The sequence below is a fragment of the Leptosomus discolor genome, chromosome 3, assembly GCF_034619465.1.
Source record: "Leptosomus discolor isolate bLepDis1 chromosome 3, bLepDis1.hap2, whole genome shotgun sequence".
Lineage (NCBI taxonomy): Eukaryota > Metazoa > Chordata > Aves > Leptosomiformes > Leptosomidae > Leptosomus > Leptosomus discolor.
In genome coordinates, this window is record NC_141393.1 from 62,108,991 (window position 1) to 62,125,841 (window position 16,851).

At 40.0% G+C, this 16,851-nt stretch overlaps 1 protein-coding gene across 3 annotated transcripts in view; it reads left to right on the forward strand.

The window, feature by feature from the left end:
• The window catches only part of LRRC7 (leucine rich repeat containing 7), a 90,733-nt gene that overhangs the window by 52,111 nt on the left and 21,771 nt on the right, over positions 1–16,851 (forward strand). For 2 of the 3 annotated variants that reach the window (XM_086462188.1, XM_086462189.1), the window contains exons 12-17: positions 757–826; positions 2,767–2,866; positions 3,605–3,729; positions 8,286–8,486; positions 15,778–15,889; positions 16,111–16,291. In XM_086462188.1, the coding sequence (XP_086318314.1) occupies positions 757–826; positions 2,767–2,866; positions 3,605–3,729; positions 8,286–8,486; positions 15,778–15,889; positions 16,111–16,291 (789 nt within the window). Of the gene's footprint in view, positions 1–756; positions 827–2,766; positions 2,867–3,604; positions 3,730–8,285; positions 8,487–13,736; positions 13,860–15,777; positions 15,890–16,110; positions 16,292–16,851 lie in introns of all 3 variants that reach the window. The other variant, XM_086462186.1, reaches the window with a different exon arrangement.

Below are 16,851 nucleotides of genomic sequence, written 5' to 3' on the forward strand. Positions count from 1 at the left end.
TAGACAGTCCTTTCGTCAGTCCTTTTTTTCCTACAGTCCTCCGATTCCTTAACCGCCTGTAACACAAGGATGGGAGAATGTCAGCATGTGGTTAGGACAGCCCTCTTGTGTTGGTGCAGCCTGGAAAGTGAAAATAATATGTTCAGAATTAGTGGGAAAAATATGAACGAAGATCCCACAAGTATCTAGCCAGCATTTCCCCATTCCCACGTGCCAATCACTTTTAGGAAATGTGTTTACATGTAAAATTAAACTGCTAGGGTTTTTTCCTGTTTCATTTAATTTTGTCATTTAGGTTCACTATGAATATTTATATTGTTTTAATCTTTTTCCTAACATTTCTGAAAAAATGAATTTTCAATAACCTTAGAGTATTTCTTTTCCAAAACGTTGATGTCCAACAAAAGGATTTCTGTTAGCTACACTGAAAAACGTTACGTCTTTCCTGTAAGTCTCCCTGGAACCAAGATTTTGTCTGTTTTCTGTGTTACAAGCTGTAACTTCAGTTACATTATTGCCAAGGCAAAATATCAGTACTTTTAGGGTGTGATGGCAGTAGTTTTAGATTCCAAATGTCACTTTTAACAGGGAATGCCCTTAACAAAGTATTGTGTTTTGGTAAAAAGTGAGAGAAAATAAAGATATGAAATCATAGCAATTTCAGCATGATCAAGATAAACATGCTACATGCAAATCTTTAAAAGAAATTATTGTGGAAATGAAGGATTCATGTTGTTCCAATATTATCGTTTACAGACTGAAGAATTTACCATTCACTTTTACTAAACTTAAAGAACTTGCAGCTTTGTGGCTTTCTGACAACCAGGTAATGACTTTCAATCTTCATATTTCCTTTAGTAACTTCGGGGTCTTATCAAGGGCCGTAAATTAAACCGTAATTTAATACATGATTGTAGTAGAATTTTAGAAGTATTTGCTCCCAGTCCAGCTTTATACTTTCCTGTCAAGGTATAGATTCTTCTGGCTGTCATTCACTAACTTGGAAAGATCACCTTTGCAGGATTTATCACTTGCAATAAAGCCTAAAATATCAAGAGAGTATTTTGTAAATAGAAATTCAAGAGGTAAGACTTTTTTATCAAAGTTGTTATTAGTTTGTCCCATCCTTTGCTCCATCTATGCCTCCATTCTTGTCGTCTTCCTTTGCCCTTTTCCTGCTCCTGCTTCCATTCCTGTGTATTTTAAACTCCATTACAGTCAGTGGGAGTTAAAACATGTAAAAGAGGCACAAGAGCTCTTAGTCTTGTGTTGGAGAAAACATCAATTAAGTTCCTTTTAAATTTAAGTATGTCTTTCTTTGTTCCAGGGTGTTTGGTTTCACTACTGTATATTCTCTAGGACTCTCTTTTAAAACAATTACGTAGTGTGAACATTGAGAAATGTAGCAGTTCAACCAGAATCTGAGCACTAAAATAAGTCTCGATCCTTTCCAGGATAGAATAATTTTGCACTTCCACAATTTAACTCTAAATGGAGAAAAACTCAGTTTGTACAATGTTAGAAATGTTCGACGTACCTAACAGTTTTTAGTAATCTCCATAAATTCTCATAATCTCATCTTTCTCATTTTGCAATAATGCCTGTGGTCAGATATTGTACCTCTTTAACTGAAGTTTATGAGAATAAATCTTCAGGGGCCAATTATCGTGCCACTGGAGATTAATCCATCCTTTTACCCGTATGAAAAAGCCAGAGGGACTCGGGTCCTGCAGCTGCCTGTGTGCAGGGATCATGTGCATTTGCCCGTGCTGAGCACTGCTGGCTGCAGAACCGCTCGGAGCAGAGCCCGAGCCTGTCCATAGTCCAGCAGACAGGGCCGTGTCTTTGTCAAGGTATCAGATAAAACCCTCGTGGGCTCCTGGCCAGTGCGTACCATTCAGCCGTGCCCTCAAATCACAGCCGAATGCCCTGCAGTCGGTAGATTTACACTGGTACATTCTTATTGCACTGCTCCTTAAATGGACGTTTTACTTCTACAGCTAAGCAAAAAATTTTAAAGCTGAAGGGAGGGGAAACTACATGGGAGGCATAATAGAAAATGATGAGTAAATTTTAATGTGGTAAATAAGGATTCTTGGTTTTTTCACTCTAATTTCCATTAAAACAATAACATTGCATGACTCCTCAGCCCAGCCACAGAGCATGCACTTCCTTTTAAAAATACAATATTTTTTCAGCATTTTGACTTCTCTACGGTGTAGCATAGATTGCCTATTCTGTGAACCATGACAGTCGCTCCTAGATGCTACGCTAGAGCAAAGCAATAATAAAAAATAATCAACTGAAGTAAACCAGAACAGTAACATCTGAATATTCAGAGTGCCTCCATGTAAATTCTCCAGTATCTTGCACCAGGTTTACCCTCAGATGAACCAATAACTATTGTGAATTTACTCCTCATTAGCCTAGCTTAAAATAGATCATAGCCATAACGTGGGTGTTTTAACTGTGTAGTTGCAGCTGTGTTCCACTGAGCCTTGAGCTTCCTCACTGGTGTGCCTGAACATGCAGTCAGTATTTCTGATATTTTAATGTTCTTCTGTTGATCCTAGCATGAATTACAGAAGTGAGGAATGGGAGAAGGAGGTATTTCCATCAGATTAGTACTTGGTTTAGTCCACAGAGAAGTTTATTTTCATATAGAATTTTAGTTAATCTTGTATTTTCTATTGATCAGATGCTAAAATCCTATCTCAACATCCCTGCTCTGAGATAACAGCTCTTTGTTTTGCTTTTCCTGTGCAGTCCAAGGCTCTCATTCCACTGCAAACTGAGGCTCACCCAGAAACAAAGCAGAGAGTACTGACTAACTACATGTTTCCCCAGCAACCCCGCAGTGATGAAGGTAAAACACCATCAGCAGTTCCTACAGAGGCAGGGACAGGGCCTGTTTAGATACTGGAGAGAAAAACAGAGAGAGGGAGAGGAAGGGCTTTCAGACGTGGTTCTGTGTTTGAATGTCTCTTCTGAGACATAAAGCCAGTGGTGCACATGTAACGGCCTGTATTTTGTCATACACGAAGGAATCCTGTTTGCAAATCCATTGTTCTCAGGCCATCAGATTTACATTTCCTTAAATGCTTCCTTTTCAGAAGAATGGCTTTGTATACACAGTTTGAACCTGGGAATTGAATGTGCATGGGACGGACGTGCTAGGATATGCCTTGCTGCTGTGTGGACAGGCTGCTGGCCAGAGCCAGTTGAGCCTGCAGAGACACTGGACCCACCTGAGAGAGCTGGGGCGTGGGCCAGCTCCCAGACGTGTGAGGTTCAGAGCTCTGAGCCTGACAGAACCGAGAGCTCCGCACATCACTACGTTAATTAGAAAGTTTTCATACTCTCCCTTCGCTCCAGATCTGCCCCGAAACCCTGTTGCTTCCCATCCCTGTCATTTCAGTTTTAATATTAAACTCTGTTTGTAATGGTTTAACACTTAGTACTCTTTCCCCCCTCAATGGTTTTAAAATGATAACCCAAGATTACAGGCTCACCTAAGAACATGTCTTTTTAGATCATTTCCAGTCTTCTGCTGGGTACACTAATTGCTTGTTCTTGTGTGTTGCTGTTTGCAATTTAACTGTAGATTTCCAGTCAGACAGTGATAGTTTTAACCCTACCTTATGGGAGGAGCAGAGACAGCAGCGTATGACTGTTGCCTTTGAATTTGAAGAAAAAAAGGAAGAGGAGGAAAATGCAGGGAAAGTTAAGGTGAGTTCTATTTGATTTATTCTGGTATTCACGTATTACGGACAGGGTCCAATTTACAGATCCTGCATTGAACTGTTTTGTGTTCCAAATACCCAGTTCTGAAGAAATATTTAGATCACATAGGGGGTTCCATATTCCTGTCAAAGTGGAAGTCAACGAGAGCTTTGCGACTTGGAGTTACAGAGGAATATGCCGTGGAGAGAGTATCTCTCATCAATTTTGTAACCTACCAAAAATGAAGATCAAAACATGAATATCCTCCCAGTTATCTGAAATCAGTATAATTCCAGAGTTTTCAATTGAGCCCTTAATCGGTTACAGTTAGAAGGATATTGTCAGGACCATCTACGTTTACGTGGCATGAAAATTTCTATTTCTTGATTAATATGAAGGAATTACCCCAGATCAAACACTTAAACACTGCAAATTTTTAACTGTGGTAGGATACCCAACATAAAATGTATTGCCAGAGACAAAAATCATATGAGGAGGAGATTTAAATAATATTTATTTTTAAAATTAACAATACTGTTATTAAGAACTATTTAATATTCCATTTAGATCTTCTTGGAAATTTTGGATTTTTCTTTTTAATATTTTTCCCAATTAGGAATTTTCGTCTGCCTCTTGTAACTAGACATAAGGGACTCTGCTGCTGTATTGAAACAGAGAATGAAGTAAAAAAAGCAACCTTTATTTTAAATATTGAAGTATAATATATGGATTGCATCACTTTGGTAGCCATTTTGGTTTCAATATATTTCAAAACACTGTAAATGACTGAAACAAATGTTTCCTTTGAGTAAACTGTTCTTGTAGAAAAAAATAAATCCTTCATCCACCGAACGCTGCTCCTGTACCTCAGTTCAAAAGCTGCCACCTGCGATACGGGGAACGGGGAGGCAAACAACCCGAGACACAGTACCACGTCTGCCGGTTTCCTAGAAGCAGCACTTCGCAGAAATAGCTGGCCCGTGCCTATGCCGTGAGCAGATGTCTCTGCGTGGTGTGGGCCCAGGCCCCGGCGCGCTGTCCCAGAGCTGTTCAGGATGCTCTGGTTGCAGGGCTGGTTGCTCCTCCTGGGCAGCTGCTGCCAAAGCTGCAGGCTGTGGAGTGGAGTTCACGTCCCCAGAGGCGTGCATGGGTCAGCTGCAGCAGGACAGGAGGAGGGCAGCCTGCGGCCAGCGATACTGCCCACGGAGGGACGGTTTGTACATGTGGGTGGTCTGTGTCCCACAGGGCTGCACCTCTCCGTAACATTTTGGCTTGGCCATCCGAGGGTCAAGACAGTCTTTATCCTTTGTATCACCGCTCCTTAGCTGTGTAAGAGTCCAACCTAGAATATATTTCCTGGAGGTCTGTCTTAACTTTCTCCTTCCCATCCATAGAGAGTGGGTATAAACCAATGCTGTCATACTGAATCTGTTGCTGCATGAGATTCCTCTGTTCCCATATACAATCCAATGTTCCTCTGCTCCATAATGATCTAAGGTCTTCTCATCAGACCAAAACACTAAATTTTGCAGCTGATGCTGTAGTTACCGCTGATATGGGGAGGAATTACTAAATGAAAAGCTAAGCGGGGAGCTAGGAGCTGATCAGGTATTTCCTCCTGTCTGTGTACCTTGAAGAGAGCATCTCTCCTCTCTCATGTCTCACTGTGTGTACATCAGATACCCATAAACACTTGTGGTTTGTAAAAACTGGAAGCAGAGAAATTATTAATACTGTTCAAACCCAGGAAATCTTGCCAGGCTGTGAAAGGAAAAGATTACCCACTGAAGGTGTGTGGGATTTTTCCCCTATCAGGGAAAGCAGTCTCTTTGCCCAAGCCATGAATTAATAAGATAGAAATGCTCATTTGCATTCTGGCATGTCTGTGGTCTTTCCCAGCAATGCCAATTCATCGCCATGTGTGAATGACCACAAAAGTGTGGTAGAGAGTTATTTGAGGGAACTGTTCACCAGCCTGTGTTTAGATGCCTGCACACGAACTAAACGCTGATTGCTGGAGCCTTTTGAGCATTTAGCATGTGTCACTCCATCTGTGTGTTGCAGCAGGTCTTAGGGAGGTTTTTAACATGTTTTTAAGATGTACATTTTTGGTAGTTTCACTGGACCTTAATGGGTTGAATTTCAAGGTTAACTTAAATTATCACTAGGCAGTAACCACAAATATCAGGAGTGTTTTATAAAAGCATACATAGTTTTCCCTTTTTATCTTTAATAGTTAAAATGGAACTCTTAACCAACTATATGTTAAACTAGATTTGGTAATTGAAATTGTTCAATAACTTCTTCCACCAAGGATTTTGAACTTTGAAAATTCTGTTTTCAGGGTCGTGCTACTTTTGGTGTAGCATTAAACATACAAGAATTGTATAGACAAGGAATACAGATTTCCTCTGTACAAGTCCAAATCAGTGATGAAAACATCTGCATTCTAGTGGATATCACCTACCACAGCTGCCAGTATTTTTACTGTTTAATATTAATACTCACAGTGATATGAAACTCTTGCTGAAATCCCTGTCTGACTTGTCTATCTCGTGAAAGTCTTTCAGTTGATTTTTCCCTGACAAGTACTTACTGAGGATTTGTGCTATAACTTGACTTTTAGCCATGTTTGTCTGTAGACCTTACACTTAAATCATGGCCTGAATTTTGTGAAAAAGCAATTGCTTGATTAGGCCACATCTAAATACGATTTCTTTCAACCGTAAATCAACCAGAGCTTTAGTAATTCTTTACAGACTTAATTTATTTTTTCTGTTGAAATTTTTTATTAACATATGACAATACAGTCATACATTTTAATGTTTTATGTTACAGTCATGGTAGAATCTATTATCCGTAATGCTTATTCTATTGTGGTTCGGAATTATATGCTAGTATTTCATATAGTTTGATTTGCCAAATCAATCATGCTTTTGCTTCTAAAATATTCCTATCAACAGATTATATTCATTCCAATCCAAAATTACGTTTTTCCTACTCGTTAGGAATTTAAAATCCAGCAGCTGTAATAGAGAGCTGTTAGAAGTAAGCTCCCTTTGCTTACCTTGCATACACAATGAGATAGAAGCTTATTTGTGGCAAACGCTTCCAAATACTTATCACCTGGTAAATGTGGAGTAATTTCAAATTTCCCAGCCTCATAATCGGGAACAGGTATCCTGACACACACAGCTTGTGCTGGGAGCTGTAATTTTACTCTGTTGAAGGATTTTACTGCATTTCCACCCTGAATTCAGGCCCAAAGAGAGCAGCAGGCTCAGCTAGCACCTTCTGCGTTTCAGCTGACAGCATTTGGCGGCTGTTAGGTGCCCTCAGCTTGCCGCTCTGCAGAGTGTGTTCGCCTTGTAAGTCCCAGGTTTGGTGCTTAAGCCACCACCATCTTTCACAGCTCAGACAAAGGCAGTGGAGATGGGGCAGGTTTGGAGCATGAAGTGGGAAGGGCAGGGGGTGCTCTGCGGAGGAGAGGCCCCTGTGCTGAGAGGGAAGCGTCTGTCACAGGCTGGGACAGGCCTACAAGTTGCCCGTGCTCTCTGCGCAGCGCAAGCAGCCTTGCCGAGGTTGTGCTTTGGATGCACACCTCAGCTCCTTCAGTGTCTCTTCTCATCATGTGGTGTGATGTTCAGCGGACAAAATATGTCTGTAGCTCAGTGCAGGAGGTATAAGGAGAGGTCAGCATCACGTACGTCGTCTTCCTTGCTTGGGTCGTTCCTGCCATGGTCATTTTCTGCACCATCTCCCCAGAGCAGTTTGCTGGTAGCGTAAGGTCTTGTCAGGTGACGGGGGGTGATGTCATACGTGAGCCTTCTCAGCCGCTCTTCCCCTTTCACTCAACCTTGAGATTTTGTAGCGTTGTCTTCAAGTTAAGATTACTTTGGACTTGGGAAATACAGCGTTTCTCTACTTCTGAGTGATAAAAATTATAAATGCAAAATATGGGAGTTTCTAGAATATCTGTAGGTCTGTCAGTCAGTCAAAGTTCCATTCAGTGCAACCTAGGGTGAATTCTGTAGTGGTTTGAGCCTGTTTTCCTGTATTTTCTGTGTAAGAAAAGAGTAAGGTACACTTGAGTGCACATAGCATCATACATCTCAAAGAGCAAATAGCTCCCAGTAGATCAGATTCTGTTCTCAGCTGCCATAGATAATTCAGATTAATTCAGTACACTGAATATAGCTAAATTATTTCTGCATTTACACCCATATTGTTTTGAAAAAGTGTGATTTAATATGTCAATACTCTCAAGCGAAGTGTAGAATTAAAATACAATACTCTCACAGGGTAAAAGACAGGTTTACAGGGAACCATTCCCATCCATTATTTTATGTCACTGAAATTCCATTGCAGGTTGACATCGTGTAACTGAGAGCAAATTTCAGTCCAAAAATCCATGAAGATAGCTCTGTGTAACACATTGCCTCAAACAGATTAATTAAAAATTTGAGGAATTTGCACTTAGCCTCAGTACTGTAACCATGGTTTTAGTTTGCATGCTGTTTTCATTTTGTATTTGTGCTTTAATTCTTTTTATGAATGTTCAGGTTGAAATAAATCTAAAACGTTATCCCACTCCATACCCGGAGGATTTAAAGAATATGGTAAAATCAGTTCAAAATCTGGTGGGCAAAACAAGCCATGGAGTACGGCCTGAGAACTCAACACCAACTGCGAACAGTGAACAAACTGTGAAAGAAAAGTATGAGCACAAGTGGCCCATGGCACCAAAGGAGATTTCAGTGGAGGTAATGTAAAAGGATCGTTGTTACTCTTAAGAGTTCAAGGTGGGGTTTTAACATAACTCCATCAAATGATATTCTGCATCTGCTATGAACTTCATACCTATAGTTTCTAGTTTCATTCCGTAAAGTTAATTTAGTTTTATATTGAGTTGCTGTTTTTTCCAATACTACTGAGTTTATCTGACTGAATTTTTGGTTTTAAATCTACCTGGGTCTGGATTTTTGGTATTAATATGTACAAGCACTCTCCTAAATTTTAATGATATGAGAGACTTGCATATTAGCAGGAGAATGGACCTGATCATGGTTTACATCTCTGACTTAAGTGTATTTCTGCCTCAAATACGTACATGACAAATCAGTTTGTTCTGTCTGACCCTACTATGCCATTAGGCTCTGCTTCTTTTAGTCACATTACATGTAGCAGACAGCCAATTAACCTTGTCGGAAGTTAATGAAGTCAGCAGGAGTGCTTCTTCGACTGCAGGGACCGTTAGATCAGGCACCCTCTGAACAGCAACTCACAGTGAGTGGCAGAATCTAGCCCTTAAGGGTTTGCCAGAAGTGGACCAGCATGCACAGTAACCAAGCCTGCTGTTCCGACATGAGTCCAGCCACTGAACGAAGGGTTTCCTAAATACCGCAGTCTTGTGCAAAGCTGTTCCCAGTAGCTGAACCTTGACCTCAGAGGGCATCTACTCGTTAACACGATAACGACTTACTTTGGGCAGGCATAGTTTGTAAATACGGATAATCTCTTACCCTGGCAGTATGTACTGATAGTTTATAAGCTTGGTCAGGCCTACAAGAATACCAGCATTCTTGAAAATCTTTATGAAGTCTTAATGCTCAAAAGAAATAAATGAGGGGGGAAAAAATTATCATATTATCTTTTCATTCCTTTGTTATTTAAACATTGTCCTTGAAATATCCCTGTCTCTGGCTAGTCATGTATGCATGGATTTTTCTTCCTCAGTTTTCCATATCCTTAACACAGATTAGACCTTATATATTCAGCAGTCACTGTAGTTGCTCTGTCAGTACTGCCTGTTTTATTTACAGTTAAACATTTTCATTTCTTAAAAAAAAAAAAACAACGAAATGTTTTCTTTCAATATGTCTTCAGAAGACTTTCTTCAGATCTAGGCATAGTTTCGATTAGTATTTCAAAATTATATAAGTTAAATCATTCATGTTTTTATCTGAATCGTAAATCTTGAATTCCACCCTTATTCCTTTTTACTCATTAAATGGTTTCTTACTGTGTAAATCTGACCTTTGAACCAACCTGGGTCTTGTGGCATGAGTACTGACGTGTTCTGCTGTTGTTGCTGAATACATACCATTTCTTTTGTATCATCTAGCTTTTAAACTTGAATATTCTTATTAGCTTTCTGTGGGTTTTAATTGTCCCAACTGTGAACACACACATACTGTCAATCTGGAATTTGAATCAATGTTGTTTGACAATGACATTAAGTGTTTGGTCTTGTGGCTGTGTCTGGTGACACAGGCTTCAGAAATAGATGGCTGTACTGGTTTAGCTGCTGTTAAACTAGATGTTAAGTAGTTAGCCTAAAATTTTAGCTTCCCAGTTAACTGAGCCGCAGCAGAGAGTCGTGTGAGCACGCAGAGCCCAGTGAAGCCTCTGCTACGGGGGTGTAAGGAGAGAGTAGATGGCAGCAACAACATAAAATACTAGAGTTATTCCGAAATGCTTGCGTGACTGCGTATTGCATTCTAACACGGAAAAAGGTGAAGACAGATTTTGTTTGATAAAAATGCGTTCACTTTTTCAACAGAAAAAATAGTCATGTCTAGTTTTTCTGTGAATGTACATGAGCTGAGTAATTGCGTGAATATCACAAAAAACATTCTATGAAAATAGTTGAACTGCTGAAGACCCTGCGGGAATTCCTGAAGCGCAGTTAAATAACGTGATTGCGATTTCCTGCTGAATCCTCTGCCACAAGCAACTGATGTGAGTGCATGGCTATTTCCAGCGTATCATTGAAGATGATTTTTCATCTTCTATTATTATAGTAGTGAAGATGGTGGAACTTCTTCAGATTTTAATTTCCCTAGTACTTAGTCAAGGCCAGTAACACAACTATCTCGTCAACTAAAGAAAAAAAAAAGTGGTTTTGTCATTCATGCAAATAATGACGCTGGGAAGATTTTGCGGCTGTAAAGCAGGGTGATGTATACATTTTCCTCTTTGGCTTCCTGCATGAAGATAAAGAAGAGGTATGGGAAACTGTAGAAAAAGTATGGATGATTTTGTGAATAGTATTAGCATGATTTCAGTTGTAACACATTAAATAAAACATAATTAAGCTCCATTTGCTTTTCAGATAATTAGGAGACATGATCTCTAGCCTCAAGTTAAAATACAGTTTGAAAATGCAGGTGTGTTCTGATATAGATTTAGACTGAAGACAGTTTCTGATAACAAGGTTATTTAATTTCAGGTGCAATGCTCACTTTTTCATCCTTAGAGGCCAGATAACCTGGTTTCTTTTCTGATCTCTTTTGGGTATTCTTGCAATTAATTTACATGTCTCCTCACAAAACTGTTTCTAAATAATTAAAGGGAGCATCTGAAATGAGTAACAAGCTACAGTTCAAATCCCCTATATCATCCTCCACCTTCAGTTATAATAAGCAAATTATTTCTTAATTAATCATCAGTTAAAATAAACCTCTTCATTGTTGTAAGTCATTCTGAAAGATGTGCATTTTGGACAAAAAGGAGTCTGGGATAACTTAGTGCATTGTGTAGCCTTTCCATGAGAAACAATGAGAAGTACCACAAATCAGCAATTAAGATCTTTACAGTTAATAGTCTTGATATGTATGGATTGGCAAATAAACTGGAAATACTTTTGTATAACTCTCAGCTTTGGATTAAAAGAAAAGTCTTTTCTAGTCCAACCTACAGCATTCCATCCTTGGCGCTGATTCCTGGCAGGTTTATTAACACTGTGTGAAAAGGAGAGCTGCTTGTCCGTGGGATGATCTGATGCAGATGCTAGTGCTAACAGCTAGAAAAATACCACCGCAGCTGTATTGGATCTTCTGAGACCTTCATCTCATCTCAGTCAAAATAAGACCTCAATCCTTTTAACTTCTGGCTTTGTAACTGTGTGGGTTTGGGCTGTGGGGTTTTTTTGAGTGGGTGGGGGTGAAGAGTGTTCTTTTGTTTTGTTTTTAGTGGAAGTTTCAGACACTGTCTTGAAAGATCATCTTGTTTTTCCAGGAAGATTAAACACTCTTGTTTCCTCTGGGGTGCCTGGCTTCAGTTGATTCAGTTGATGTGTCTGTGGTGGGAGCTGGCCAGTTCTTGGCTCCATCCCCTTGGCTGTATTTCTGATCACCTGATTAGGCAAGGTTAATGTGTGCCTTCCTCCAACTGCTTGCCTGTCCGCCAGACTGCAAGGCAGAGAGACACATGGCAGAAACAATTATTATGCCCTACCTGCAGGTGACAAGTTTTTTTCCAGGATCTACTGTGTCTTTCCATGTGGAGTCCCGAAAAGAACTTCTGCCCAAGTCTGTTCCTCGTGTACTTATGTCTCCTTTTAGAGCTCTATCATATGTCTGAGATTTCCTGCTGGAGCTGAAAAGGTGAGAACTCATTGCATCAGTGCTGTAACGTTGTGCTGGTTGCTCTGTCACCTCTGCAGGTAGGAAGGGTGTTGAGCTTCCTTCGTTTTCCCCCTCTCAGATCCCATATCCACATTCAGAAGTTTTCCTTCCATGGGTTCAGTTGTGTCTTGTATTAACATCCTGACTGGGACAACCTTCAGATCTAATGGCTACTGAAACTGGCCTTTTTGGAAGCTGCAGCCAGAAGAGTGGGAGAGATTTAGGAGCAGGTGGAAGGTCCTTCACTCTGCTTTCTTCTGGGATTATCCCATGCTTTGGGGCAACTCTCCATGCATTCCTGGATTGGTGACTGAATTTTGTTTAGATCAGTCTGATAATTGCTAGCTTAGACAGAAAAATATCCGAAACTGCAACTGCCTTTCACATGCTGAGCTTCAGATAGAATTTGTTTTGTGATTTTGTCAGGAGAAGGCTATTTAGTGGGACTTGGAAATGATTGACGTACAGGGCTGAGAGGTGGAAGTACTGCCATCTTCTGTGCAGAGACAGGGTGAGTGCCTCAGCAAGGCTTTGTTACAGAATCGAACCCCTAACTGCAATTCTCAGGAAAAAAGCCTGTGCCTCAGCTAGTCTTGCTTGTGTCTAGGGATGTTCTGATAGCCATCTGGTTGCATTTGTTCCTACACTTTCTGTGATCTCCTTTATTCTTGCATTAAAGTTTTAGTAAATTCTGGACCAAGTAACATTTACCTTAATCCGTTTGTTTCTTTGCTTCTCTATTTCTATATAGCAAACTTGTCGTTCTTCAGATTGACGTAGGCTTCTCCAATTTAGAAGTGCTGCCAACCTTCTACGTGTATTTAATTATTCCTCTGGAATAGATCCATCATTAATGGTTGTGCATTCCTCTTCCTTGTGTGTGCTGCATCTGCCCAGAGCCCTGGTCTGCTCTGTCCCATGCCTTTATACGCTTTGGAAGCAGACTCTAAGAGTTAGGTTATTTAAAAAATTCCCCCTCTCCAGATTATAATTTAATGTTCTTGTGTTGTCAGCAGGGGTAATTGGTGATATTTCTCTTTCCCAGTTATTTCAATTGGTTTTACCATGTACTTTTTCTTGGTAAACAGCTTACCATGTTTTTCTGTCATCTACCTATATCTTTCTGTCGTTAGTCCTGAGGAATAACTTCTGACACAACATGATTGCATTTCTCTCTTCCCTTTGTTCTTGCAATTGGTCCTATTAATAATACCTTTTTTTTTTTCTATTAGTGACCTTTTTGTTCTTGGGCTTGTAAGAAAAAAGGTCGTCCTAAACAGAGTAGAATTAAATGGAATATGATTTTGTTGTTTTACTACATATTTCACTTTCATGGCATATTCACAAACACCAGACTAATTCATTCAAAAGTGTATTGATTTTTGTTGGAATAGCTGGACCTGGGGCTCAAAAGAAAAAAAAAAAAAAAAAAAAAAAAAAAGAATATAACATAGAAAACTTTGTAAAATCATGCACCTGAAAGAAAAACCTATGTTCATCATTATGTCAAAAATGGAACTGCTGGTTCTTCCTATCTTACAGCAAGTAGTTTTACTTTAAGGTTGTAACTTTTGGAAGTTTCATGGCACAATATTGGGGTTCTAGGTTCAAGATAGAGAAAATAAAGAATTCCAAAAGAGTCACCTGTCTGACACAGACAACACTCATAAACCGACTCTGGAAATCCCAGACAGGAAGGAGAAAGAAGAGCATACAAAAAGCTCAGAGGTACAACACGAACCTTAACCTGCACCGTGCTTCCAAAGTGGAGAATTTCACACTCTGCAAATGCTATGCACTTTTTTATTTCTCAAAAAATGGTTTTGCATAAGTTTGCTACACTGCACTAGAAAATTATTGTGCTGCACTCAAAAAATGCTGTTGCACTGTTGTTAGCTTTAAGTCGTACATACGTCACTACTCTTCTGTAGGAAACACCACGCGCAGCAAGGGATCTCTGCACGTCACAGTAGTTCAAAGTCTTGAATATATTACACCGTGTAAGAATCAGTACGTAGCTGTGTTTGCTGAAATGTTACCACTGAGGGGGTTAATAAATGGGCTGTGAAGATACCTGTTCTTTGCTGTTTTGGTATGGTACTACCTCCAGTAGGACACCAAATGCAGAAGAATTAACAACTCTGTTGTGTAAAAGTAATTATATTCTTCAAGGATAAATCGCATAGCAAATGCTTCTACAAATCTCTGTTTCCACTGTTACTACAAGAAGTAGTTAATGGAGAGTAAACCTCTGAAAGTTTTCTCCTTATGAGTAAAAGCAAGTAAATTTTCAAAATATTACAACATTTTACATTTTAATAATGTGGTTTTGGTACTCCATTTTAAATTGTTTCTCTAAATATTACATCTCTTTCCTTTATTGACTTCACTCTGCAAAATTACTGGAGTACCTTTGACGACAAAATGTCAGGGTACAGACATCCTCATAGTGTCTCCATTAGTGTAAGTTCCCTCCTAAATACATTTCTCCTAACTGTTTCCTTCCTTGGTTATACTACCAATTATTGATTTTTCTACTAATACCTCTCCAAAACTCCCTCTTTTTAACTAGATGCTCTCCTTCCCCAACTTCTGTCCTCTTTGCGAAATCACAGCTCATCCTCTCGCTGCTGAGCTGACGCATGTTTCCCGTACCCCTCCCCACAAGGATCCTGACTGGCACTGGCACGACTTTCCAGTGCTCCGTGCCCATCTCCACAGGTTCCCTTTCCAGTGCAGTTCCCTGAGCCTGGGCACCAGCTCCCACAGAGTGGGTTTCCCATATTGCTTGTTCTTCCAGCTCCCTTTCCTGAAGTTCCCTCCTGAGTGCAGTGTTGCCTGTGTCTTTCCTCCAGTAAGCATCGTCCCTTACCCTGTCTCCCCAAGGCACCTATCTTCAGGTCTCTCTCATTTCTGAACTTTCTTCCAGGGATAAGAAATGCCCCGGGTTCCTTGTTTGCATCTTCATTCCCTTCTAGCTATGAGCCCAATTTAAACATCCTGATTTAAAATATATCTTTCTAAGACTACACCTCACTTGCTTTCTACTTCTTAACTTGTGTTATTTTCAGTACATATCCTGTTGCTGGCTAGAATGGCAAAACGCTTGTGCAGGGCAGTCTTTGGAGGCCAAGATTTGCTAAATTCTCAATGAGAAGTTTATGAAATCGGAATCATTTTAATTTAGCCAAAAACTCTTTAGAGACAAAGTAATTTTAATTAAATATAGCTATAGGGACAGTTGAATCTATGGAAGGACTTAGGCGACAAGTAAATGAATGAGGAATACTTACTCCTGAAATTAGAAGTAACTGTTTATTCTAAATTTTTATTTATTTCTGCTGGCAGCTTGCATTTTGTGACCTTTACTTCATCAAAAATGTTTACGTGGCCTTGATGTATCTTGCGAGTTCCATCTGTTTTGTCCACATTTTCAGGATGAACACAGAACCGTAATTTTTACAAGTATTTATGTAGGACTAATTAGAATTTTCAGCTGACAAATCAGCATGATTAGATGCTACCCCTGTGTTGGGGTTTTGGTGTGCGGTCACATTCATGAAAAGAAGGCTGTGAAATGTTTGTTTGTTGCAGTTTGAAGTGGATTCTGTTTCCTATGTTTACTCTACATTATTATATTCCTCAGGATGCCTTTGGACATCCTGCCAGTGAGATGAGGATAGGGGAACTTCGTCCTTCCATGCCAGAGACTCCGTTGTACCCACCCAAACTTGTTCTTCTGGGTAAAGATAAGAAAGGTACTGACTCGACTTACAACCTTTTAGATGAAAAAACATGTGATCTGCACTGATAGACACATTACTTAAGATGTTCTACACTTCACTGATTTAAAAACTTATTACATGCATATTTGTGCACACATGTATGTATCTCCGTAGTAGTGATTTTAAAATGTATTTTTCTGGAGTTTAATTTTCAAATACCACCTCCTGAAAAGGTCTGCTGTGTTTTGTTTCAGAATCGACAGATGAGTCTGAAGCAGATAAGATCCATTGTCTGAATAACAGCGTTTCCTCAGGCACTTACTCAGACTATTCCCCTTCCCAGGCTTCCTCAGGGTCCTCCAACGCGCATGTTAAAATGGGGTCCTTGCAGACAACGGCTAAAGAAGCAGTGAATAACTCTTTGTGGGGAAACAGGTGTGATCATCTTTATTAACACAGCTTCTGGTTGCCTTTTGTCTTACATTGTCATGCGCATTCAAAATGATCCTATGCTATCTGTTAAGGCATTCCATTTAAAAAAATACAACGTTTTTACCCCAGTTTTGCAGCGGTGTACATAGCTATTCAAAGCCCAGGCTGTGCAGAGTTGGCCACCCGTTCATGCTCTGTGAATGTCAGTAATTCTACAGCTGTTTTTACAACTGTGTGCTATCACCATGCATTAAAAGCACCCAGTAGTTGAGCCGCAATTATTCTGCTGTGTCGTCCTGAGCTGCAGCTGGCTGTAGTTTAGCATAGATAGCAGAGTGTATGTGTCTCAAGTTACTGCTGTCCTAAGCCACACTCTGCCCTGGACCTCCAAGAACAACACAGTTCTTTGAAAGTTGTCATTTGCGCTGGCTGTCAGCAACCTGAAAACACTCTCATACCATACCAGGAACACCCTGCCCTGCCTGTTCCTGCCATAAATCACCTACTGTAGCTCCATCCACAGGCTCTTCCTCATTAAAGAGGGGCTGGAGCCTGCTCACTGG